Source organism: Chionomys nivalis, chromosome 22 (genome assembly GCF_950005125.1).
Source record: "Chionomys nivalis chromosome 22, mChiNiv1.1, whole genome shotgun sequence".
NCBI lineage: Eukaryota > Metazoa > Chordata > Mammalia > Rodentia > Cricetidae > Chionomys > Chionomys nivalis.
Genome location: NC_080107.1, coordinates 39906040 through 39931640, shown reverse-complemented (window position 1 = coordinate 39931640; position 25601 = coordinate 39906040). Strand labels below are relative to the sequence as shown.

General features: G+C 50.3%; 2 protein-coding genes across 3 annotated transcripts; one reads left to right on the top strand and one right to left on the bottom strand.

Annotated features, from left to right (window-relative positions):
* The first annotated feature begins 842 nt into the window (after nt 1-842).
* Nucleotides 843-4816, top strand: Dpp7 (dipeptidyl peptidase 7). Its single transcript, XM_057755209.1, has 13 exons — nt 843-964; nt 1052-1165; nt 1236-1375; nt 1469-1632; nt 2117-2252; nt 2329-2410; nt 2517-2683; nt 2878-2938; nt 3404-3522; nt 3611-3767; nt 3870-3934; nt 4297-4367; nt 4503-4816. The coding sequence occupies exons 1-13, from the start codon at nt 868-870 to the stop codon at nt 4597-4599; spliced, it is 1470 nt and encodes a 489-aa protein (XP_057611192.1). The 5' UTR covers nt 843-867; the 3' UTR covers nt 4600-4816.
* A 100-nt stretch (nt 4817-4916) lies between these two features.
* Man1b1 (mannosidase alpha class 1B member 1) lies at nt 4917-23961 on the bottom strand. 2 transcript variants are annotated; one of them, XM_057755392.1, is made up of 13 exons: nt 23746-23961; nt 23174-23282; nt 22278-22396; nt 18484-18638; nt 16493-16602; nt 13923-14108; nt 11529-11677; nt 11058-11246; nt 9001-9191; nt 8551-8671; nt 7836-8033; nt 7623-7754; nt 4917-6850 (listed from the first exon to the last, which is right to left on the bottom strand). In XM_057755392.1, the coding sequence occupies exons 1-13, from the start codon at nt 23854-23856 to the stop codon at nt 6647-6649; spliced, it is 1974 nt and encodes a 657-aa protein (XP_057611375.1). In that variant the 5' UTR covers nt 23857-23961; the 3' UTR covers nt 4917-6646. The 2 variants fall into 2 exon arrangements, with proteins under 2 accessions (XP_057611375.1, XP_057611376.1); XM_057755393.1 differs by having other exon boundaries at nt 7623-7750.
* Nucleotides 23962-25601: the final 1640 nt, after the last annotated feature.

Here is a 25601-nt window from a genome sequence, read left to right as displayed (position 1 = left end):
TCTCCCCTCTTCCAGACCTGGGACTGGGTTTCTGAGAGAAAACTGGTTCTTTCTTTTCCCTGTACCCTCCCCGCCACCAGGTGGAGGGCAGCTTCCAAGAGGAACCTTGTCCCTCCGTCTCCCGCACTCTGTCTGGGCATGGACACAGTGCCAACAGTCAGGAGAACAGAGAGGCCACACACTCGAAGCTCAGAGATCCTTGATGCCACTTAGATAAGCCTCTCTCAGACACTGTTGCCTCCGCAGCAATTCCCAACACCCCTACCTTCCTGAGGCCACTCTCTTAGGGCAGAAAGAACTGTCCCAATTTCCCTGGCCCTGGGATTACGGGCATGTCAGTGAAGCAAGGGTGCTGACCAGTACTGAAGGCTGGGGGCGGGGTGGCCATTCTGACTTGAGTCCACGTTGGTGAAGTCCCAGCTCAGCTCTCAGTACCTAGCACACAGATGTGCTGATGTGCCGAATGAGGACGTAGCTCCAGCCGCCGTGGAAGATATGGGGCCGGCAACCCCTGGGGACTTCAACACCCTGCAGTATCCCAGTGTGGGAGGATCCTCCATCACTCTGTGGTATTCAGCAACTGGACACTTAGGGAGACCACACAGTCCGGACACGCCCTAGACCTCTCCGTCTGCTTCCTGGGTCTCCACAGTGGTCATCTCCGTGAGAACACAATAGGGGCCCAGGGAACCCTTAATATTACATCATACAACCCAGAGGGCAATGCATAAGGGAGGAGTAGAAGTGGTCCTCCGGCTACCTACGTACGAAAGGTTCTGCGAAGTTGTCACGTGATGTTGCCCGGCCGGCCACGTCTGTCATGTGACCTGCGTCACATGACTGCCGGCGCCCATCTCAGAATCAGGCATGATCTTCCAGCCTTGTGTCTCTGTGAACCATGGGACCCTTTCCTGGGTCCTGGTCCTGCTGCTGGCACTGGGGCTGCGCAACCTCCAAGTCAGAGGTGAGTGTTACTGGCCGTCCTCCCTCCTGACCCTCCTGGGTCCCTGATGATCCCTGCCAGCTCCTGAGCCTCTGCACCCGCTCTCAGCTGACAGAGTTCTAGACCCCGACTTTGAGGAGAACTATTTTGAGCAATACATGGACCATTTCAACTTTGAGAGTTTCGGCAACAAAACCTTTGGACAGCGGTTCCTGACGTCAGGTTAGTGTTGTCCTCACGGCAAGTCTTCTGCCGGCTTGTCTCTGCCCTCACGGAAACTCACTTTCCACAGATAAGTTCTGGAAGGCGGGCGAGGGGCCCATTTTCTTCTACACCGGGAATGAAGGGGACATCTGGACCTTCGCTAACAACTCTGGTTTCATGGTGGAACTGGCGGCACAGCAGGGGGCCCTGCTTGTCTTCGCGGAGCACGTGGGTATCTGGATGTTTCCCCGCAGTCCCTGGGCTCAAGGAGGTGGGGGAGTGCAGAGGCAGCGGTTAGCCATCCCTTCCTGCTTCCCGCAGCGGTACTACGGGAAATCGCTTCCATTCGGTGTGCAGTCCACACAGCGTGGATATATGCAGCTGCTGACTGTGGAGCAGGCATTGGCTGACTTTGCTGTGCTGCTCCAGGCCCTGCGGCAAGATCTTGGGGTCCCGGATGCTCCCGTCGTAGCCTTCGGAGGGAGGTGGGTCCTTGATTTACCTTCAGGACACACAATTCTGACCCATACCCAAGCTGAAGGAACCCTACTCCTACCCTTCCCTGATGCCCACGTTGTACCTGGCGACGCCCTATATAAGAAGGGCCAAACATGTCTCATGATCTCCACTCCTCTACCCAGACCGTGTTCTCAGTCCTTAAGGACTGGGTCTAGTTTTACCTCCTCCTCAACTGGACCTCGGAGACTATGTTGTCCACACTAATGGGACAATCCCCGTTCCCACAGGTGCCCTTCCCCAGTAAAGGTTATATCTGCATTGGCCCTGGGGTCAGAAAGAGTAGGCCTAAAAGGTTCAAGTCCCTCCACACTGTGCAGAATTCTGAGCAGGGAAAGACCAAGGGGAGGAGAAAGGTCCAGCCCAGGAACCTCAGCCTGGAGGATGGGGTGAGGCTGCGGGCTTGGGCACGCAGGCACTTTCCACAGCCATAATCCTGTGCTCTGTCCCCAGTTATGGGGGGATGCTGAGCGCCTATATGAGGATGAAGTATCCCCATCTGGTGGTGGGGGCACTGGCAGCCAGTGCTCCTGTGGTAGCTGTTGCAGGCCTTGGTGACTCCTACCAATTCTTCCAAGACGTCACAGCGGTGAGTGAGGGTTCCTGGGTACCTCAGGCTAGTGCGGGTACAGCAGCAGCAGCAGCAGCCATGGTCTTGTCTCCAGGACTTCTATGACCAGAGTCCCAAGTGCGCCCAGGCTGTGCGGGATGCCTTCCAGCAAATCAAGGACTTGTTCCTCCAGGGAGGTGAGGAGGTCCCTCTTGGCCTGCTGCCCGCTTTGGGTACTCATTCTCGTCTTTCACACTTGCCAGCAGTTTCCTCAGCCCCCTCTCCTGGCCTCTCTCTTCCCAGCTTATGACACCATCAGGCAGAATTTTGGTACCTGCCAATTGCTTTCCAGCCCAAAGGACCTGACTCAGCTCTTTGGGTTTGCTCGGAATGCATTTACCATGCTCGCCATGATGGACTACCCATACCCTACTGACTTCCTTGGAAATCTTCCTGCCAACCCTGTCAAGGTGAGGTGGCTCTCCCTAGGTGCTGGTCCCCTCAGGCCTGGCCCAAGAGCCTTGTAGCACCTGCTTTGGCACCATCAGATACTAATCTGTCATAGCCATGTAGGCTAGCAGCCCTGACCCACATTCTGGGACCAGGGAAGGTCAAACTGGGCAAGGGGCCTCTGCTCAGATATTCTGCTGCCCTTCTCCTCTAGGTGGGCTGTGAACGGCTGCTGAGAGAGAACCAGAGGATCATGGGCCTACGAGCACTGACAGGTTGGTCTACTCTTTGGCCTTCATGGGCCAAGGGTAGAGAGACCCTAACAGTAAGAGCTGAGTAGGAAAAGACCCAGAGCCCTGAACTGGGGCTTGGTCTAGTAGACTGAGATGTAGGAGGGGACTCAGTTCAGCTTTTGAAAGGACAAGACTTGTAGCTGGGCAGAGGCTCAAGTGGGTAGCATGACTTCCCGTCAGAGGAGCACACTCCAGTTGCCTGAGGCTTTTGCAATCCCCAGTCACAAAGCCTGCATGCCTGTCCTGCCCTGCTGTGGCTCAGGGTGCTGGGAGTGAGGCAGGTAGCTATCAGCTGTTGAAGAGGCCAGGCCAGCTGCTGGCACACGCTCCACAGACCTCAATGCTTCCTGCTGAGGCACACCTACCTTCGCCTTCCTTCCAAGGTGGGTGGGAAGGGGCCTGAGCATGTAGTGTCCAGCCGCGGGTCCCAGCTTTCCTCCTATCCAGGGCTGGTCTACAACTCCTCTGGAACGGAGCCCTGTTTTGACATCTACCAGCTCTATCAGAGATGTGCTGACCCCACTGGCTGTGGCACTGGCCCTGATGCCAAGGCCTGGGACTACCAGGTTTGTGGACACAGGGGAGCTAAACTGCCAACTGTAGGGGTGGGGATGGGTGGCTTGCCTGCTTTATTTCACTGTGGGCTACCCGCAGGCCTGTACGGAGATCAATCTGACCTTTGACAGCAACAACATGACGGACATGTTCCCTGACATCCCGTTCTCTGAGGAACTCCGCCAGCAATACTGCCTGGATACATGGGGCGTGTGGCCTCGGCGGGACTGGCTACGAACCAGCTTCTGGGGTGGCGGTAAAGGACTTGGGATTGGGAGTCAGGAAGGGTCCTAGATGCAGCTCACGGCTTTAAAGGCCATACTGGATGCCCTGCTACCACTTACTTTGTTCCTTTCAGACCTTAAAGCTGCCAGCAACATCATCTTCTCCAATGGTGACTTAGACCCCTGGGCAGGGGGCGGGGTAAGTCCCAACCTGGCAGCAGATGGCCCCATATAGGTACTCTTGGCAAGGTTTGGCCGTGTCTGCTGCTGTTCCCACTTTGCCAGACTCTTCAAAGAACCTCTGCCGTTCTAGTTTCTCGCTCAGGCTCACTGGGCCATTGCTGCTCTTCTCTCTCTCGAGGGCTTCTTTCCCACATCACTTAATGCAGCCTAACATCTGGCCCATCAGATTCCACCTTTCTTTTCCAATGGCACCACCTGAGGCTGCACAGTGAACTCACTACTGCTTCAGCTGCATCCCCCAGACAGTGCCAGGGTGGGAGAGGGGCTGCCCACCTGTGGCTTAAAGCACAGGTCACATAACTCAGATTCCTCCAACAGATTCCCAGCAACCTGAGCACGTCGGTCATTGCCGTCACCATCCAGGGGGGAGCACATCACCTAGACCTCAGGTCAGTGAGGCACAGCCCACCGCTTCCCTCCTTGATGACTCTGGGCCAGTGGTGGGATGTGGGCTGGATGGCCATGAAGCTCACTCACCTTGTATGCTAGCCACCTGAGTGGCCCCTTGTCTGTCTTCTTCTTAGAGCATCTAACCCAAAAGACCCTCCATCTGTCGTGGAGGTGCGTAAACTGGAAGCCACCCTCATCCGTGAGTGGGTAGAGGCAGCCAGACGAAAGTGACCAGCAATGCCCTGGTGGCCTGGGCCTGAGAAGCAGCATTCTTCCAGCTAAGGCACAGCAGGACCCAGAGATCCCTTATTTTATGTGAGCAATTGTGACATGACAACTCACCTCACATCTGAAGGACCGTCCAGATCACGGCAGCCTGCCTACTGTGAACTTCAAGCAAGGGGTACCAAAGCTGGTGGTGGACGGAAGGAACCAAATAAACTTATGGTTGTTGGTTAGATGTTTCCTTCTTGTCTGGCAGGGTCCAGGTGTGGAGGGACGGGACCCTTGGGATATGCTCTAGACAAGACAGCACACTGCACACAGCCTGCAGAGACCAGTTAGACATTTAATTAAGCACAGACTCCAGCTCTCAGGCTTCGTGCTTCAGGGTGAGAGGGAGGGAATCTGCCTTCCCCGCGCCAGCCTCCCCTCCCATGACTGTTCCCACGTCATCTGCTTCAACGCGGCCATCAGTTCGCAGCTTTGTGGACATCTTCAACTCGGTTATTCTGACCCATGGCAACTCTTCAGAGGGCCACAGGGACAGGTGCTGTCCCTCGGTAGTGACCACTCCCTCCAGAATACATCTGGGAGATCATGCCAGAGATGGAAAATACATACTTCTCAGTTGCTCAGGCCTCGCCCAAAGCCTAAGGCTGCCCATTCATCAGTATATGGGGCTCCTGGTCCAGAGGACACACGGGAAAGACCAACATCAACAGGAAGGGATGCAGCCCCAAGTGGGGAGGCAGCCTCTATACACAGGAGTGAGTCCTAAGGATGTGTCACCTGGCAGGTCCTCTGTAGACACCTTTGGGATTAGAGCTGGTTTGGGGTACAAGTGATTGACAGGAAGTCCCTGGGGCAACTACTGTGCCTCAGAGACACAAGGTGGCTGTCACTGAGATGCTCTGAGCTGCAGATGGGGAGTGAGGTCAAACCTCCAGATCTTGGGGGTGCACAGGGAACACAGGCCCAGAGCCTTGAGGTGCCTTAGGTTCTGTACAGTTTACCCTACACTGCTGTGTGGAATTACCCTGGTGTTGGATGGGGAACTACCAGCCAAGGCTCAGGGACAGTCCACTAACAACAGATCAAAGATAGGGCCTACCCTACCCTCATGTCCATAGGCTCCCACACCAAGGCACAAACATCTGAGAAAGAGCAAGGTACACGCTTCTGCTGGTGTGCCTCCTCCACAATGTACTCCGACCAGCCAGCTGGTGGTCTTCAGACCATTCTGAGAGCACAAACCAAGCATTCTGGCCTATTTACAGAACGCCCCCAAGTCTGCTCTCCCCACTCTTCTGATCTGAAGTGAACAGCAGCTCTAACTCTGGGGGCAGTTACTGCAACATTACCCAGAGAACCTGCTGTCCCTTACAGCCAGTCCAGACTTTGCAGTCCACAGATACCACTCCCTCCCCAACACAGGACCATTACAGTGGGACCAAGTCCACGCTCATCTCAGCTGAGAAATCACATTACACCAGGGTATCCTGGAAATAAGACAATTTGCTGTTCTAACCCCTGCCAGCCCAGTAGGGTAGCCAGGAGGATCCCTGAGTCCAACCCGTAAACACTAGAGCCACAAGGCCCTTTGAGGTCACAAGGCCCACCAGACCTGTGGGTCAGGACTTGCACAGGCTGTCAGGCCAAGCTTGGCACCTCACTGACTTGGGCTATCCCTCTGAACTCAACACAGGCACTGGGGTCCTGAGTGGTCCCAGGAGGTAGTCTTGGGACCACCATGGGGCTGCTTGCAGCCAGCCACTAGGGTCATTTGGGGACAAGAACCAGGAGTCATGACATGAGTTTTCAAGGAACTCAAAGGCTTCTGGCAGACTGGTTACCCTAAATCCCAGAATCCCATACCTGCTAATTTGACTCTTGTTCCCCCCAATATCTTCATGAAGAGCTGAGACAGGAGGGGCCTAGAACTGGGCAGGAACATCACATTTGATAGCTGCCCAAAACTACGTGGGGCCTGTGAAGGTCACAGACCCGCTATGCCCACCTCAATCTGCCATTGGTCACCAGCCCAGGTGCTATCCTGCTAGGCAGGAGCCCAGATGGGTAGAGGATGGGCTTCTGTGTTGAACACACACGTGTCCAGGCTGAGCAGCTCCATATCATCAGAAAAGAGCAGGTAGAGGTACTTCAGCGTTTCTCCCAAAAAGAAGCTCTCCATCTTGTCCCTGGGATCAGGCTTCTGGGAATTCTGGACGTTGTTGATAGAAGAATAGCCACCTGAGGGGACCTGCATCAGAGCCAAAGCCGCGATGACACAGGTTGAGCACAGCTTGGGCCCAATTTGAAGAGTCAAGCTTCAGGAAGAACCACTAGCAAGAGGGGTCACCCAGGCTACTTGCTCAACCCCAGCATCTGTGACCCCAGGGTAGACTCAGGGCTAATGACCACCTAAGTAATGGCCACAAGGACCCTGTAAAATGTCAACAAGCCGAGTGACCAGAAACTGCCTCCGGAAGGGTATGGTCACAGGACACGGCCAGCACCTTGCTTATTCTACATAACCTAGGGCAGGCACAGGCAAAAAGATGAAGTTGAGGTTTGGGGCCAAGAGCTGGGTATCACTCCTAGACTATGTCTAGTCCCACCACTTTTCCTAACCCTTCCCAATGAGAGGGCAAGGTGAACCATGAACTCCAGGTGGGAACGGTGGGGTGAGGGCAGTACTCTGGGTCACTGAGCAATATTTCATAAACCATGGGCACCGTAGGGCAAGAGAAAGAAACCCTTCTCAGAAAAGCTTGGGTTCTGAGAGTGAGCCCAGAGACACTGGACGTCTGTAAGCCTCCAGACAACAGGGCCCCAATGCCACTCAGTTCAGCAAGATGACTACCCTATCAAGGGCACACACTACTAGGGGACAGCCAACTAAAGGCCCCAGGAAGCTGGCTCCTCCCAACCTGTGCCCCAGCAGTCTCAAGTGTGGGTCCTGCCAGAGCTTTGCTGGAACCCAGCTGTGTCTGTCACCACCCAAGACCACAAAGAGGTGCCCAACAGCTCACCCGTGTGTACTTATTGAAGCTCTGCAGGATTTCCCAGCCCCAGTCCTGGTACTTGCGGTCCCTTGTGACACGGTACAGATAGAACAGGCTTTCCACCGTCTCCGGCCGCAGCAGGTTGTGCCTGTCAGCTGGCTAGGGGCAGAGCAAGAGGCTCATGGAGTATCCAGCCCTGCTGGCACCACCCTGCCCAAATGCAGCCCACACCAGACTCACCTTGACTTCCACATCCTTATGATCTGCCCGAGGGTACATGTTGAAATGTGCAATCTCAGGGCTCAGACCTGTCTCCATCTGTCGGTTCATCTGGTAGCAGGTCTCCATGAGTGACTGAGCCAGATTCATGTGGTCAGCCGGCAGGCCATGATGGACGCCCAAAGCCAGTGTCCCTGGCAGGAAGCACACCAAGTGGTCCTGGAAGCAGAGTGTCACATCTAGACCTAGGTCCACAATGCTTGGCTGCCACCAAGTACACTCAGCCTGACCCAGGGGCAGTGAGGCTGAGCGGTACTTGTCACATGCAGACTTGTCCAGGCCAAGTATTTGTGCCAGAGAATCCAGGGGGAAACTCCAGTGCAGGCTCCTGCAGGGGGCCATACTGACTCAGGCCCTCTGGACCCCTTCATCCTACCCACAAATACCTTCAGAGACCTGCTGCACTTCCGGAACCACAAGGAAGGCAGCTGGCCCTGGGAGAGCCTGTGCCTGCTAACGCAGGGCACGTGGAGGCTCTGCTTGATGCTATCACATGAATAGGTCGAGCCAGGCAGCAAAGGTCAACCTGTGGTCATGACACAGCTGCTGATAGCTGATGACCAGATTTCTTTATTACTTCTGACAAAAAAACAAAACAAAACAAAAAACCTAAGGCCTTAGAAGCCACAAAGAAAGTAGTAGCCTCCTAAAGGCTCTGCCAGTCCACACAACTTACCATCTTGGCACTGAAGCGGCCATGGGCAAGTTCTCCCACGAAGGTGAGCATTCCGGGCTGAGAATGCCGTAGCAGGTGTGTCTTTATTCCCTCGATGGCCTTAACATAGTCTTCCAGCAACCTGTGAATATCACAAGTCAGGTTACTCGGGGCATGGTCATGTACAGTCTTCCTTAGAGCTACAGGACCAGGAGCTTTGCTCAGTTTGACCCATACACGACCGCTAGACCTGCCCCTCCCTGGGGAGCAGACATTGCACACACGGCCCAAGTCAAAGCTCAGGCCCTTGAGCACCTGCCATGTAGGCACTGATGCTTGCTGAAAGGCTCATCCCATTTGGGAAGTAAGTTCACATAGGGAAGCCAAACCACCCGCACCACTGCTGGCTCCCAGCAATGGACGGGGACAGAAGCTCGGGGCCCTGCATCAAGGCAGTGGGTCAGGCCTCACTGTGTCTCCTTCTTGCCACCCTGGATCCACTGCTTCAGCAGGTACTCATAGTAGCTGTCAGCCCTGGCACCCAAGGTGAACACTCCTGGGTGGGTGAAGAGGCCACTGTTCGTGTTGATGAACATGGGTACCAGCCCGTCCTTCTTCCCAGACAGGGAGTGGATGTGCATTGTCACTTTCTCCACGGCCTCCTGTGGCAGACAAGGGGAGAGTGGGCTTACACCAGTCAATTCTTCCCCAAACGTCAGGAAATGGAAGGGGGGCACTTCTTGTCCTGTCCCACGAAGCCAGCAATATCCTAACACCACATGAAAGTACCAGCAGGAAGAAAACTAAAACCACATTCTTAACCTCTGAGCCATCTCTCCAGCCCCCTGAAACCACATTCTTAAGCTCTGAGCCATCTCTCCAGCCCCCTAAACCCAAATTCTTTACCAACATGGAAGCAGAGCTCCTCCACAACAAGCTAACAAAGCAGTTTAGAAACATTAACCTGCCATGCCTCCTGGCTCAAGAGGTAAGGATGGTTTCAGTGCATGAGAATCATTTAAATGTCACAAATATCAACAGGATGATCTCAATTGATTAAACAGTATCAGGACAACCAATGCATAATTGCTCAGGCCTGTAACTCAAGAGAATTGCATCAAGTTCAAGGCCAGCCTAGCCTACAGACTGAGATCTTACCTCAAACATACATACAAAGAAATGACAAACAAAAACCCCAAACCATTAGAAGAAAATCAATTCTTTCTTTTCCTGATAAAAATATTCAACAGTCAGGGAGGTAGAGACAGACGGATCTCTGTGAATTCAAGGCCAGTCTGGTCTACCAAGCGAGTTCCAGGGAAAGAAAGGAACCCCAACAATTGCAGCAACACAGCAGAAACTAAATGGAAAAGGCCACCAGGAGATGGCAGAGTGTGGATTCTCCACACGTTAGTCCCTTGTACATACCCCTTCATAGAGACAGACAGTAGACTGGAGTTGTCAGGGGCTGGGAATGGAAACACAGAGTCTTTAATTGGCAAGTTTCCATTTCACAAGATGAGGAGGCTATTAATAGCTGGTTTTATGTAACAGACATATTGAGAACCAATGAGAATCAATCAGATGGCCCAGCAGGTAAAGTCACTTGCCATGCAACGTGGACCTGAGTTTGATCCCTGGAACCCTGGAACCCACGTATATAAAGTTAGAAAGACAGAGACATAGCTGTCCTCTGACCTCTACACATGCACCATAGTAAGTACACACATACATACAAATAATAATAAAAAACAATGGCCAGGTGGTGGTGCACCCCTTTAATTCCAGCATTTGGGACACAGAGGCAGGTGGATCACTGTGAATTCAAGGACAGCCTGGTCTACTGAGCAAGTTCCAGGACAGCCAGGACTGTTACATAGAGAAACTCTGTATTGGGAGAAAAAGGAAAATGAAATGCACACACACAGTAATTACACTTGTGAGAAGCACTCATATCCAGGGATATGTCTACCTAGAACCTGCCCATCCTGTCTGAAATTTTTTTTTTTTGTCCCTTAGAATTTATTTTTATTTTGTGCCACTTGCAAGCCTGGGACACACAGAGGCCAGAAGGGGGCGTCAGATCCCTGGAATTGGAGTTACAGAGAAAAGAGCTGGATGTGGTGACTCACATCTTTAAACCCAGTACTCTGGAGGCAGACACAGGTGAACTCTATGAATTCCAGGCTACCTTGTTTTTTTGTTTTATTTTTCCCCCAAGGCAGGGTTTCACCGTAGTTTTAGAGCTTGTCCTGGAACTAACCCTTGTAGACCAGGCTGGCCTTGAACTCACAAAGATGCTGGGATTAAAGGCATGCGCCACCACTGTCCAGCCTAGCTTGGTTTATATAGTGAGTTTTAAGCAAGCCAGAAAGATATGGAGAAACTATGACTCAAACAAACAAATAACAAAAAAGGTACAAAACAGAGGGTTGTGAGTCATCATGTAGTTTCTAGGTATTGAACCTGGGACCTTTTGCAAGAGCAGCAAATGCTCTTAACTACAGAGCCATCTCTCTAGCCCCTACCTGGAATTTCTTATTTCCCGTGAGACGAGAGAGCTCCCGGAACTCCAGCTGAATGCTTGTCACTTCTGCTACTGTGCTGTCTGATGTCCACTGGGGCGAGTGGGCAAATCCAGTGCCAATGTTGACATCAGAGTACGGAATCTTGGAGGGTGTGGTGAAGGCAGGCATTAGCCGCTTTCCGAAATCTTCCTAACACAAAGCACAACAGAGATGCAAGTGTGAGAGCTTTTCCACGTCACCCATCTGCACCCAAGTGGAGACACAGTTTGGTGGCTCGCTAACACCCATCACACGGCAAAACTAGGCTAAGCACCGGCACCGAGGGACTGCCCTACACACAGCAACAAAGCATTGCGGCAGCTCATACACACCAATGCAGAAGAAAACCAAATGCACTGGAAGAGGAAACTGGAAATAAATCCTCCACATTTCCACATCAAGTTACGGGAACCCTCGTCCAGGAATACTCACGGCTTTTCTCAGGAAGAGACTGTCCCCCGAGAGGTGGTAGGTGCTCAGCAGGCCCCCTAAGATGCGGATGGTACTCTCAAACAGGTTGACATCGACATTTTTCTTAAAGTCTAATTTCTCTGACACCCAATTCCTTGCTTCCTTAAATTCTGTGTAATGGAAGGGTGAAAGCAAAGGAACAAATGTATAAATAAACAAATGTATAAATCTGTCGTTCTATGTATAAATAAACAAGTGTATAAATCTGTCATTCTATGTATAAATAAACAAGTGTATAAATCTGTCGTTCTATGGCCTGCAGTCCTAGCACTGGGAGGCTGAGCAGGAAGACTGCCCAAGCTCAAGGACAGGGCTACATTTCACCTTCTGGGCTATATACCAAGACCCTGTTTTTATTTTATTATTTCTACATATGTGAGTGTTGTGTGGGCATATATGTCTGTGCATGATGTATGTACGATGCCTGCAGAGATGATAAGACAGTGTCAGATTCCCTCTGGAAATGAGGTTACAGGTGGGTGATGGGAACTAAACCTGTGCTCTAAGCCAGTGATCTTAACCACTGAGCCATCTCTTCCGTCTCCCAAGACGCTGTTTTAAAATATATTTTGAGATTTTATTTTTGTGTACAGATGTTTTACTTGTATGAATGTCTGTGTATGAAATGTGTGCATCAAATCCTCTGAAACTGAAGTTGCAGACAGTTGTTAGCTGCTATGTGGGTACTGGAAACAGAACCTGGTCCTTTGGAAGAACAGCCAATGCTCTTAACCACTGAGCCATCTTTCTATCCCCAAGACATTTTTTAAAGCCAAACAAACAAACCAACCAACCAACCAACCAACCAACCAACCAACCAACCAACCAACCAACCAACCAACCAAGCACACTAGCCAGGCATGGTATAGCATACCGTGGAGGTACGTATCTTTAGCTATACATGTAGTTCAAGGTCAGCCTAGGCTACCTGAGACCTGTCTTAACAAATAGGGTAGGCGAGATGGTTTGTTACCCACTTAGAACCAAGTCTAACGACCTAGGTTCAATCCCAGGAACCCACATGGTGGAAGAACATCAACTCCCATGAGTTGGCGCCTGACCTATACATGTGTGCCGTAATACCCACAGGCGCCTACACAGAGACACGCAAAAACAATACATTTAACAAACAATCCCAAACAAAAGGCTCTCTCATGGAGCAGCTCTGGTAAGCGTAAACAGTCCCCAGCAGACACTCTGATATGAGGAGCGCATGAGTGGCGCACTGACAGCCACTCAAACAATTTGGGGCTGGAGTAACAGCTCAGCGGTTAAGAGTACTTGCTGCTATTGTAGGACAGTTCTCAGCACCATAAAGAAACTCATAGGGGCTGGAGAGATGGCTCAGCGGTTAAGAGCACTGACTGCTCTTCTCAAGGACCCGGGTTCAATTCCCAGTACCCACATGGCAGCTCACAACTGTCTGAAAATCCAGTTCCAGGGGATCTGACACCTTCACACCAATGCACATAAAATAAAGTTAAATAAACCATAAAAATTTAAAAAAAAAAAAAAAAAGAAACTCATAACTTGTCGGGCGGTGGTGGCGCACGCCTTTAATCCCAGCACTCAGGAGGCAGAAGCAGGCAGATCTCTGTGAGTTCGAGACCAGCCTGGTCTACAAGAGCTAGTTCCAGGACAAGCTCCAAAATCACAGAGAAACCCTGTCTCGAAAGAGAAAAAAAAAAAAAAAAGAAACTCATAACTTATGTGTGCAACTACAGCTCTAGAGGAACTGATGTGTTTGGCTTTGCAAGGGCACCTGGGTGCATATGCACAGAGCTACATGCAGACACACATGCCACACATGATTAAAAATACTAAATCTGGGCTGGAGAGATGGCTCAGCGATGAAGAGCAATGACTGCTCTTCCAGAGGACCCACATGGCAGCTCACACCTGTTTGTAACTCCAGTTCCTGAGGAACCCAACACCCTCACACTGACATACACACAGGCAAAACACCAATAAACATAAAATAATAAATTATAAAAAATAAATCTTTTAAAATAAAAACAATTCTCAATTAGAAATGATTGAGGACCCACACTACCAAATTAAATGGGACCTGCATAACCTAGAAGACTTCTTGAAGTTACAGAGCCAAGTCGTTCTTACTGTAGCAGAGCAGACTGAATGAGAGCAGAGGCCACCTTTAGCTCTTCAGGAGGTAAGAAACAGCTGCTCTGAGTGAGTGGCTGAATGAAAACTGGGCTCTGAACACACCAAGCACACACCTTCTGTACCCAGGACAGGAGAAAACCAAAGTCCAACGGAGTAGCCTCTGTGGCCCACATGGAGCCCTGACATACTGCTCTGCCTTATGTGTCACACACGGAAACAAAGAGTCATTACCTTTCTTCAAACCCAAAATCCACATGGTATCCAAGGCGTCGATCAGGGTGAGGCCCAGGCCAAACCACTCACTGAAAGTTTTGGACACAGGCTTCAGTTCATCGTGGCCCCAAGCAAACTTTCGGTAACCTTTCCAAGCATGGAGAAAGGCCTCAATCACCCCCTTCTGGCGCTCATTCGGGGGACCTAGAGAGAACACACAAGTGGTAGGGAACAGTCCCGCTCTTGGGGCAGGCAGGGGTCAAAGACCAGCTGTGACCCCTCAGTTACAGTACTGAGATGGATCTGGCCAGAATCTTGGTATAAAATGGGCAGAGTGAGTTACAGTGAGGCAGTGATGGCCGAGGCCAGAGCACAGCACACAGTGATCAGTAAGCAAGTCCTCTGCAGGCTACACGCAGTGGCACTAGGACCTGAGGGCCATCTCTGTTCATGGAAAACAAGGAAGCATTGCTATGGTCTGCTACCACAAAGCAGAGCAAAGCCCTGAAGCAGATGGTGAATGCAGAGCACGGCCACCAGAGTGTGCGATGTGAACTTAGGAGTAAGTAGGAACCAGCAATTGGGCACTGTGGCACATACACCCTAGGTGCGCACACACACATATTATCCAACCGGATGAGATTCCAGAGTCCCATAGGGACGGGCAGGTGCAGATACACCAGTACCTATATGGCCTCACCTCAATGGGGAGCTTTCTCTTCCCAAACTAGGCAGCACATAGCAGTCTTTTTTTTTAAGATTTTTTTATTATGTACACAGTATTCAGCTTCCATGTATGCCTGCAGGCCAGAAGAGGGCACCAGACCTTATTATAGATGGTTGTGAGCCACCATGTGGTTGCTGGGAATTGAACTCAGGACCTCCGGAAGAACAGTCAGTACTCTTAACCTCTGAGCCATCTCTCCAGCCCCCCATAGCAGTCTTTAGGGTGCCACACCACATGCCTATTCCCACCAGGTTCTAAGGTTCCTGTTGATAGACAAGGCTTGACCCTACCACTGCTAACACAGTGGTCTCTATGTGCCCCAACAAGTGGTATCAGGACTCAGAGTTCAGCTTCCTATAAGCAGGCTCTTGCAGGACTAGCCAGAGCCTCAGTTTCTATATGTACAATGGAGCTATACAGACATCTCTTACAGCAAAGAACACTAACAGAAACAGGCTAGGTACACTATGAGAATGGAAATGGGCTAGCACACACACAGAGCTCTTAGCACAAGGCTAGGACCAAGCAGATCTCAATAAATGATGCTACAATCCCAGTGGCCCACAGACCTGTTCAAACACCTGTTAGGTCTAGAAATAAGTTGAAACAAGTTGACACATCAAAGGACACTTGTGTCTCATATTTTCTTTTCTTCTTCTTTTTCTTTTTTTTCTTTTTTTTTTTTTTTTTGGTTTTTCAAGACAGGGTTTCTCTGTGTTGCTTTGTTGCCTGCCCTGGAACTAGCTCTTATAGTCCAGGTTGGCCTCGAACTCACAGAGATCCACCTGCCTCTGCCTCCCGAGTGCTGGGATTAAAGGTGTGCACCACCACCGCCTGGCTATCTCATATTTTCTTAAAAATTTATTATGTGGGCTGGAGAGATGGGTCAGAGGTTAAGAGCACTGACTATTCTTCCAGAGGTCCCAAGTTCAATTCCCAGCAACCACATGGTGGCTCATAACCATCTGTAATGAGACCTGATGTCCTCTTCTGGCCTGCAGGCAGAATATAGGCAGCAGAACCACTACATACAAAATAAATAATAAATCTTAAAAAAAGTTTTAAAAATTATGTATTTTTTTAGGCATGAGTACTCTGTCTACACACATGCCTGAATGTTAGAAGAGGGCATCAGATCCCATTATAGAGAGGTGTGAGCCACCATGTGGTTTCTGGGAATTGAACTCAGGACCTGTAAAAGAGCAGTAAGTGCTCTTAATCGTTGACCCAATTTTTTTTTTTTTTTGAGACAGGGTCTCTCTGTGTAACAGCCCTAGCTGTCCTAGAACTTGCTTTGTAGACCTGGCTGGTCACAAACTCAGAGATCTGCCTACCTCTGCCTCCCAAGTGCTGGGATTAAAGGCGTGTGCCACCATTCCCAGCTTCTTTAACAAGGCATTTATTTTTATTGATGTCCAAGTAGTGATGGTGCATGCCTTTAATCCCAGCACTCTGAGTTCAAGGCCAGCCTGGTCTTTATAACAAGTTCAAAGACAGCCAAAGCTACACAGAGAAACTCTGTCAACAAAACAAAACAAAATAAAAAAAATGATTTTATTGAATCTTTATCATTAAAATGTATAACTTTAATCTTGTGTATCTTCTTACACTAAGGCACAACCTGGCCCAGGAGCAGAATGGCAAAGTTAGACTTCTCAAACACAGCATCCTCTCTGATAGCTCAGTGCTCAGGCAAAAAATCAGGGGAACTAAGAAGCCACAGACAGTCACAGGGCTGCACAAAGTATGTGGACTGAGCAAGGGTGCTGAAGGGGGAGCTGCGCAGGGATCGGCATGTAGAGTAACAACCGCCAGGCTCTTGGGCACAGCTCTGGTGAGGAAAGGGGGCAGGAAAACTCACCTGGATTTTTCCACATCCTAGGTGCCAGAAAAGGAGGTTTGGTGGAGGCTTCAGCTCTTTTTGAAGGGAGTTCAGTGGCCTGTTCAGGCTCAATCACTGCTCCCCGCCAGCTTGGGGGGAGCAGGGAAAAAGCAGTCAGCTAGATGAACCAGTTGATGTCACACCCTCCAAACCCACAATGTGCCCAGGACAAGGCCTGCTCCACTGTGGGAGCACGGCCAACTAACCCTGACACGCACCCATCTGGAACATGGCTTCCTGGGGAGCCATCTGAGTGTGGAGAAGACAATTCCAGGGCTGTATAAAATACAAGGAGCAACCCTGGGGACGGATGCAGTGGCCAGAGTTGAAGTTGCTATGGTATAAATAAACTGAATACACCCAAAGAGAAACCAGATGGGTGCAGGAGTCAGGGTAGCTGCCTAGACTGGCACTGTCTCTACTCACGGATATGACATCTGGAGAGTCCCTTCAGGGTTCTGTCTGACGATAAGCACACCAGGAACAGGCAGAGGTTTGCCATATGACACTTGGTTGAGTGTGGACTCAAAGGTTTCTTTTTTGTTGCTGCTATAGTATATTTGTTTTTCTGTCTGTCTTAATTTTTATGTGTATTGAACATTTGCCTGTATGTATGCATTTGTACCACGTGTGTACCTGGTGCCCTCAGAGGTCAGAGGAAGAAGTCAGATCCCCTGAAACTGTAGTTATGGATTGCTATGAGTCACTATGTGGATGCTGGGAACTGAACCTGGGTCCTTTGCAAAAACCAGTGTTCTTAACTTCTATTCCATCTCCCCAGGCCCACCTTTTTTTTTTTTTTTTTTTTTTTTTTTGAGTAGCCTTGGCTGACACCTGGAACTTGCTACGTAGACACACCAGGTCTTGAACTCACAAATAGTCACCAGCCTTTACCTCCCAAGCGCTGGGATTAAAGGTGCATGCTACCATGCTTGGCTTCTTTCTTTCTTTCTTTCTTTCTTTTCTTTCTTTCTTTTTTTTTGAGGCAGGGTTTTACTGTATCATTGACTATCCTGGAACTGACTCTGTGGCCTCAAACTCACAGAGAGCCACCTGCCTCTGCCTCCCAAGTGCTGGGATTAAAGGCACGTGCTGCCACCACCTGGCTTCTTTATTTTTTATAACAAAGAATGCGTCACAATTTGTATGCCATGCTTATATAGAGGGGATGCTAGTCTTCTCTGTCACTTCAAAAGATCTCTTCAACAACCTGAGTAGAACTGGACCCAGGCTCAGCTACTACCCACCTCTCCATTCCTGTCTTTATACTATAATCAATACCGAGCTGAATCAGATGCTGGCTGTGGAAGCAAATCCTTTCCTCCTGCAAACATGATCAAGAGCTTCTCCAAACCGCTATTCTCCCTAGGACTTTTCTAGGCCGCTACTTCCACCCTGTCTCCTCATGTGCTCGTGGATCTAAGACCTCAGGTTGCACATCCTTAGGACAGCGCCTCAGGCTCAGAGGTTAGGGCACACCTCCTGGGAGAGCTCCACCTGATGTTTTGAAGGGTGACACTGAGCAGGAAGTGAAGCTGAAGGCCTTCTAGGACTAAGGCGTCTGTGAGTACAGCCAGCAAGCAACTCGCTGAGTGACAAGTGCCAGCCCAGTCCAGGGAACCAGGCCACATCCTCTCATTCTGCTCACTGCCAGGTCATAGGTGGCTAGAAAAGGAAGTGCCTGTCACCAGTTGTCACCCAACAGCCACCTGCCACAGAAAAAGACCGAGTCTCACTTTCCTCTTTCCCGCCATTCCTCTGGACCTTCTACCCTCACACGCCTTAAAATAGTCCTGCTCTCAGACCATGTGGCTCTGAAGCTGACTGTATAATAAAACTTATTGAAGCCATCTTTAGAACAGTCTATTTCAAATGGGAAATATGACATGGACAAAATGAACTCTCATTAAAATAAAACCAGACAGGCTGGCATTAGACACTGCAAATTCAGACCCATCTCCTGCTCGTACCTGATGATGGTCCTCTGTGTGTTTTCCTCCTGCTGGGCATCTCCCAGGGCTGTCTCCTTCTCCTTAGCATCATCCTGGGTTTCCTCCTTGGAGACTGTGTTGGGGGGTCTGATCTGCAGGTGGGGAGGGCCCCTCCGGAAATGCCTTTGCTGCTTCTAAACCAATATCAGAGTTACATGTGAAAATACATCACCTATCATGGCCTGGGCTTCTCTATATGCAGAAGATTCTGTCCCTCAGATGTGTATTCATACCCAGAGAGGACAGTGTGCTGTTGTGTTCTACTAAAGCCTTGGGGAACTGGCTGCACTTTTTAGCAGTCTGCAGGTTTGAAAAATGAGCTGCTTAGGAACTTGGTGAAATAGCAAATGGCTAATGCAGGCCTGGATACAGAGCTGAGAGCTCTGGTGGGAACAGCTGAAAACTGAAACAGTCCTAGAGGGATAAGAATGACAAAGATAAAGACACTGTGGGTAGCAGCCAGGGTTACTCACTCCATCTGAGAAAGTGCAAAAAGCCTTGGGTTCTCACAAATCAAAGGGCAAATAGCTGGACAGTGGTGGCACATGCCTTTAATCCCAGCGCTCAGGAGGCAGAGGCCAGCCTGGTCTACAGAGTTCCAGGACAGCCAGAGCTGTTACACAGAGAAACCCTGTCTCGAAAAATAAATTTAAAAAAAAAGAAGAAAGGAAGGAAGGAAGAAAAAAGAAAGAAAAGAAAAACGTGGGGGGAGGACTGCAAATGATGGAGTTGGTCCCCACTGCCACCCTCCCCTCAGAGCAGTCCTGGCAACAGGACAGTGTACTCCCCAGACTCATTCTGTGCTTAACAGCATCAGGCACAGAAATTTACCCTTAGCTTTATTTATATCCTCAATAAACGATTTGGTAAATTACATTTATTACATTACATACATGCATGCAATGGATGACCCAGCTGTAAGAATTTACATGACAGAAGATACTAAAACTCAGGATGAAAATGCACACAACACAGACCTAATTCCAGTACTCCAGAAGCAGGCTACTCTCTAAGTTCAAGGCCAGCTTGCTTTACAGATCCCATTCCAGGGCAGGCAGGGGTGCCCTGGGATAATCCGTCTGTACACTGTGAACATGCTTCCCTCTCACTGGTTAATAATACAACTGAATTGGCCCATAGCCAGGCAGAATAAGGACAGGCGGAAAAGCCAAATGGAGACACAGGGAGAAAGAAGGGTAGAGTTGGGAGAGATATGAGCCAGCCACCAGAGGGACAAGACATGCGAGAAAACAGGAAAGCCACAAAACCACATGGCAAAGTGCAGATTAATAGAAATGGGTTAACTTAAGTTCTAAGAACTAATAATTATTAATAATAATTAATTAATAATCAGTAATGATAAGCCTGAGCTATAGGCCAAACATTCTGTAATTAATATAAACTTCTGTACGATTATTTGGGACTGGGCAGTTGGGACAAAAGGAAAGGTCTGCCTCCGTTTATACAGGGCTACACAAGAAACCCTGTCTTGAAAAATTAACTATATAAATAAGTAAATAAATCCACATGATACCTAATCCCCAACTGTACTCAAATGTGTATATCCAATTAAATCTACTAAAGTACATCAAATATTTAAAAAATTGCCTTAAGTAGGGTGACAATGAATGCCTTCCATTCTACCTGTCTTATCGGCATTCCAATCCTCCTCCTTTCACACTGAAATCGGTTAGAGTATAAACCTCTCTTCCGGGAAAAGTCAGGCTGAGCACATGACAAAGTCCATAAAGCTGCTCAAGGCAGCACACTGAATGACTGGAAAAAAACTTAGGATACTTATCTCTTGCATTTGGCAACATTACCACTTACAGGAAATACCAAGCAGGAAAGTATCCACCCGATGGAAACATTCCATCCTGCAGGGAAGCTCCCTAAGCAGGAAGCCCCTGAAACTGACCAGATTCTCTGCTCTTCTCTGCCAGAGGAAGAAATGAAAGCTGAGAGTTCCTCTCAGAAGAGCTGAGCTGCAATGAAGACCCTCAGGGAAGGCAAGCTGCAAAGACCCAGTCCAGAGCACCTGCCTGAAACCAGCAGCCAGCAGCTGCCAGGAAGAGGCTGAGACCAACTGCAGCACCTGGAAAGGACCCTGTCCAACCTGCTGAGCTGCCTGCAGGCTGTGCAGTGTGCTCCAGGGTCCCGGCTTATGTGAGCTGTCACTCATGCTGGGGTGGGCTTTGGTGATGCAGCTGTCTTTGGATCATTTCTTCACCTATAAGTAACCTCTCCCCCATAGTCCTGTAAGTAACCCCAGTAAAAGTCATTGGACTTTGGTAGTATCTGTACTTTGGTCTATCGTAGGATCCCTATCTGGGGTGAGTTGACGTGTGCTGCATCTCCCGAAAAACACAAGGAAACTGGAAGCATCACCACCATGTGCACAGACCTGTTTAGAAGCAAGTCTGTCACTCAAAAGCTGTATCAACAATCCTACAGGGGCAGCATGCTGATTGTCCTTTTTCAAACTCTACCCACTCCCTATATGGCCTGACCAAGGGGCTTGCCAACACAGACTTGGTCTACTCTCCTGTCCTTTCTAGTGAATATCCAGCAACTTAGTAACGACAAGCTTTCTGAAGATAAAACGTACAACACTCCCTGTTCAGAATGAAGGTACCCCCAAATTCACCAAGACGACAACGCCATGCTTGGATCCCCAACCAATATGTGTCTATGTCTCAATTCAGGACCTAGTACTGGAAAAGCAATTCCCTAGAGAGGCGTTAGCAAGGGCTTCCTGTTTGTATGAAAGCCTACAAGGATATGAAACCTCCACCTGTGCCCAGGACTCCACCCACAGAGAAGTTGAAGTTTTACAACATCTGCTATGTGATAGAGAAAAAAAGCAACTGACAGCCCAAGGTTTCGGGGTGTAGATGAACCCAACTGCTATGGGCAACTGTCCCAGCTCTCAGGAAACCTAGGTCCAGCCCGTCTCTATCACAGATCAGCTCTCAGCAACTTTCTCTCTTGTTGCCTCTGACCTACCTCTAGGCTCCACTCCCCATAATCCTAAACTTCTCAGAGTGGATACCCCAGGATGGGGCTAGACTATTCCCAAAACCTCTCCTAGACAAACTATGCTGCCTCTACCCAGGACTCCCCAGACATGACTGACAGGTGATTCTAATACCATCCACCCACAATGTCTCCATATGCCTCCTAGGCACACACAGCAGTCAGATGGAGCACCTCAGTGTTCTACTGGCTCCTGCTCATTTCTCACTGTCCCTCTGCACAGGGACCCTCACTCTATCCCCACACCATGACCTAACTGACAGCACCTTCTCCACGGTGAAGCATGTCCACCTGAGCATGGCTCTACTCTCTCTTCAGATCTTCCGAGGGCACCGGCCACACACCTCAGGCACCACTAGAACCACAACTTTACAAAGGTCTATCTCCTTCAACCTTGCTCTGCCCACCCAGACAGAAATGGGGGCTTCTTGAACGTTTCCCCAAATGGCTCCAGCTCTCAGCACTCTGCCATGTGCCAGTTGTCTGATACTGCCCTTCCTATGGTTCCTCCAAAGGGAAAAGTCTCTTTCCTCATAAGTAGGCAGTCAGCACCTAACACTGGAGCTGGACCACGGTGCTGTGCAAAGAAACTGAAGCAAGTGTCTTCCTCTTCTTTCCCCAGCTTTATACAGACAGCCTCAATTGAGCCTTCAGCCTCTTTGAGGCACTGTCTGTCAACCTGCAAGGCTCCAGAGCAGACCCCAGCGGCAACTCTGCACAGCCTTTACTGGAAATACCTGAGGGACTATGGCCGGAAACTCTTCTGGTTTAGCGCCTTCCTTCTGAGGAGCTGGTAGGACAGGTGGGACTACTTCCGGCTTCATCTTCTGCTCTTCTGCAGGAGTGCCACTCAGTCCTGTGGAAGAAAATCTTTTACCTTAAGGCCCAGATAGGCTCACGAAGAGATGCCTAAACACGTGTTATTTGCTTTAGGTCAGTGAGATCTCCTAGAAGCTACTGAATTCAAGAAAGTCCAGAGGAATCAAATCTGATATACATTTACATACATACATATATACACACAAAAACATATTTTTTTTATTGAAAGTAGGGTTTTATGTAGCCCAAGATAGCCTCAAAGTCCTGATCCTTCTGCCTCTACTTCCCAAGTGCTGGGACTACAGTCAGGCTGAATCAGTTCCTTTTCAAGCATTTGGCAGAGTGTGTCCTTAAGCACAACACGCAAATACCCAAACACATCAATTTCATATTGTCTATACTGGAAAGAAGAGCATGATGGTAAATAGCTTCATCTGCACAATTTACAGCACTGTTTGGGTCTCCAAGAACGGCAACCCTAGCGAATCCCAGAAGAGATCCTCAGCATCCTCTCAGGAAATCTGTTGGTCTTTGGCAAAACACTGTAACAAGTGGTAGGAACACTTCGTGTGAGTGGTACTGATGCTCTTGACTGACATTCTCTGGCAGAGAGAGGCAGCACTGCTGGCACCAAATACCTGAAGAGCGACCTACAGTCAGCTGCACAGCCAGGTGGCCATACTGACCCCCACTCCCACCTCTTGCTCATCTGACACCACATATGCCTCCTGGTACTGTCTCAACTGGACTGCAAGAATGTATCTGACCTCAGCCTGCACCCCCACATCCCTAACACCACTGGTATTTCCGATACCTTTCCACTGGTCAGCTGCCTGAAGATAAGACAAGAATCCACAGATAATCAGAAAGCCCAGGAGGACGAGAATCACGTTCCGCTGTAACCTTGAAAGTTGCTTCCATTTCTGAGGGAGAGCCAGAAATGACACTTGTCACAGATTCGGAGGACAGCAATTCAGAGAGAACCTGCGGCATGTCCATACTTAAGGGAAGTTCCCTGTCAGCAAAGTTTACATGGCTGGGGCAGCACCAGGGGTGACAGGGCACACTAGTTTATACGTGGCAACAGCTGTACACCATCTGTTCAGCTGAACATGCAATTGACAAACACTCCTGAAATTCCCATGCCCTGGCTCGGGAGTCGAACGAACCATGCATCTACCATACGTGCTGGACCCGTGCCCCTCGCCAAGGACCACCAGAAACACCTGGCATTAGGCAGGGGACCTAACAACACCGGGACCCAAGCTGCGGGAACCAGACGCGGCAGGGGAACTTCTACAAGCTGGAAGAGACCCGGACGCCAGGGTCCAGGCTCCAGTAGGACGCTACCCACCGCAGGACGTCCCTACCCGGACCCCGCCTCACCCTCCAGCATGAGCGCCGCCGCCGGCTCTTGCTGTTGTCGTAGCTCTCGCCCAAGCTCAGCGTCACCGAGATGAAGTCCCGGTGAGGCGCCGGCGGCGGCGGTGGGTACATGACTGCGAAGCTGGCCCAAGAGACCTCGCTTGCTGGAGGCGTCAGGAAGCCCAAGACTGAGAAAGACCGCGGGCTGCCATAGCGAAGGCGTCCACACCCCGCCCATCGCCCTAGACACCAGTACGCACGCGCCGCGTCTTGGAGTTCATTGCGCAAGCGCACGACCCTACTCTAATCACGGCGCAGGCGTACAGCCTTGACTTGGTATTTCCTGGTGAGTCGCTTGCGTCAGGACGCCCGCCCCCGCGCCGTTTGACGTAATTTCATCGCGCCTTACGTCACTGACTTGCGTCCTCCTGGGCGGGCGTAGGCGTCCTGCGGCCTCCTTGCTGGGGGCGGACCAGCTACAGCATGGAGGTGTGGTCCTGGTCGCGGTTCTGCCTCCCTTGAGATGAGGCCGTCCTGGCCTGAAGGATTCTCGGGCTTGGTCTGGGGGAGCGAGTTCCGGCATCCGCCCGGCGGAGCTGAAACGGAGAACTCCCGGCCGAGGGGACGAGCGGCCCTGCTGAGGCCGAGGCCTGGCCTGACTCACCGTTCCGAGCGCTGGCTCTTTCTTTCTCCTCGCTGCGACCTTTTTTCTGACCATTCCACTCCAAGCCCTATGGACTTGGCTACGTGTGTACGACTGCACTGTGCGGTGCGCGGGGTTCCCTCGATTAAAACACCCAAAACGCCAAAACTGCCCACTGTCCAGTGGCAGAAGCTGCGGCTGCCCTACAGCTCAGCTGTGACATCTCTGCGTGTGTGGAGGGTTCCCTGCTCAGTGAGCATTTGACTTGCAGAAGACCCTACTGATCCCGTGCCCCCCTCCCTACTTTAACCTTGCTGGTCTCTATCAGGCAATTGCAACAGTGCCCTCAAAATGTAGCTTCTTGAAATCACGGTAGATGGTGCGATGTTTTGGAGGTCTGCATAGCTTCCTAAAATTAAGATGGCGTTCTGGAGCCAGGTCTGCACATTCCCACGTGCTGCCAATGCTCGAGACCATGAAATGGCATTTGGAATCCCAAAGGGCTAGTTAGAGCTCAAAGTTAAAGAGTGAACCTTGAGAGACAATAGGAAGGAGGAGGGTTTTGTCGCTGCCGGCCCACCCCCACCCCCGGGTGTAACTGCTCTGGCTGTCTTGGAACTCACTTTGTACACCAGACTGGCCACGAACTCAACAAGATCTGCCTGCCTCTGCCTTCCAAGTGCTAGGATTAAAGTCGTGCTCCACCAGCGCCCCACGAAAGAAGGAGTTTGCTAGGAAAATAAACCTATAGCTGAAAATCTTCCAGTTCAAGACAGACAAGAATGAATGATAATCCACTGTGGGACAGATCCTTGTCCACGTTCCGAATCTAGCGTCAGTTAAGGACTTGAGTGAGTTGAGAGAGGAGAATCAATTCAGCCACGGAGAGCAGTGAGGTAACCTCAGCCTTCTCACGGTACCGTAATGCCAGCAGCCAAGCAACACCACTGTCTGTGTCCATAACTGAGCCTTACTACTCCAGAGGGGGAGGAAGGAGGAGTGCTACAATTTCAAGACTAGTCTTGCATTAAGTAGTGAGTTCCAAGCCAGCCTGGACCACGGAATGAAATGTTGTCTTTTTTTTTTTTTTAAATATGCATTAGGGTTTTGTGTCAGCCCCCTGGAACTGGAGTTACAGGTGGATGTGAGCTACCATGTGGTCCCCTTGAAGAACAGCCAATGCTCTCAACCACTGAGCCATTTTTCCAGCCCCATCTTTTCTTTTTTTCTTTTC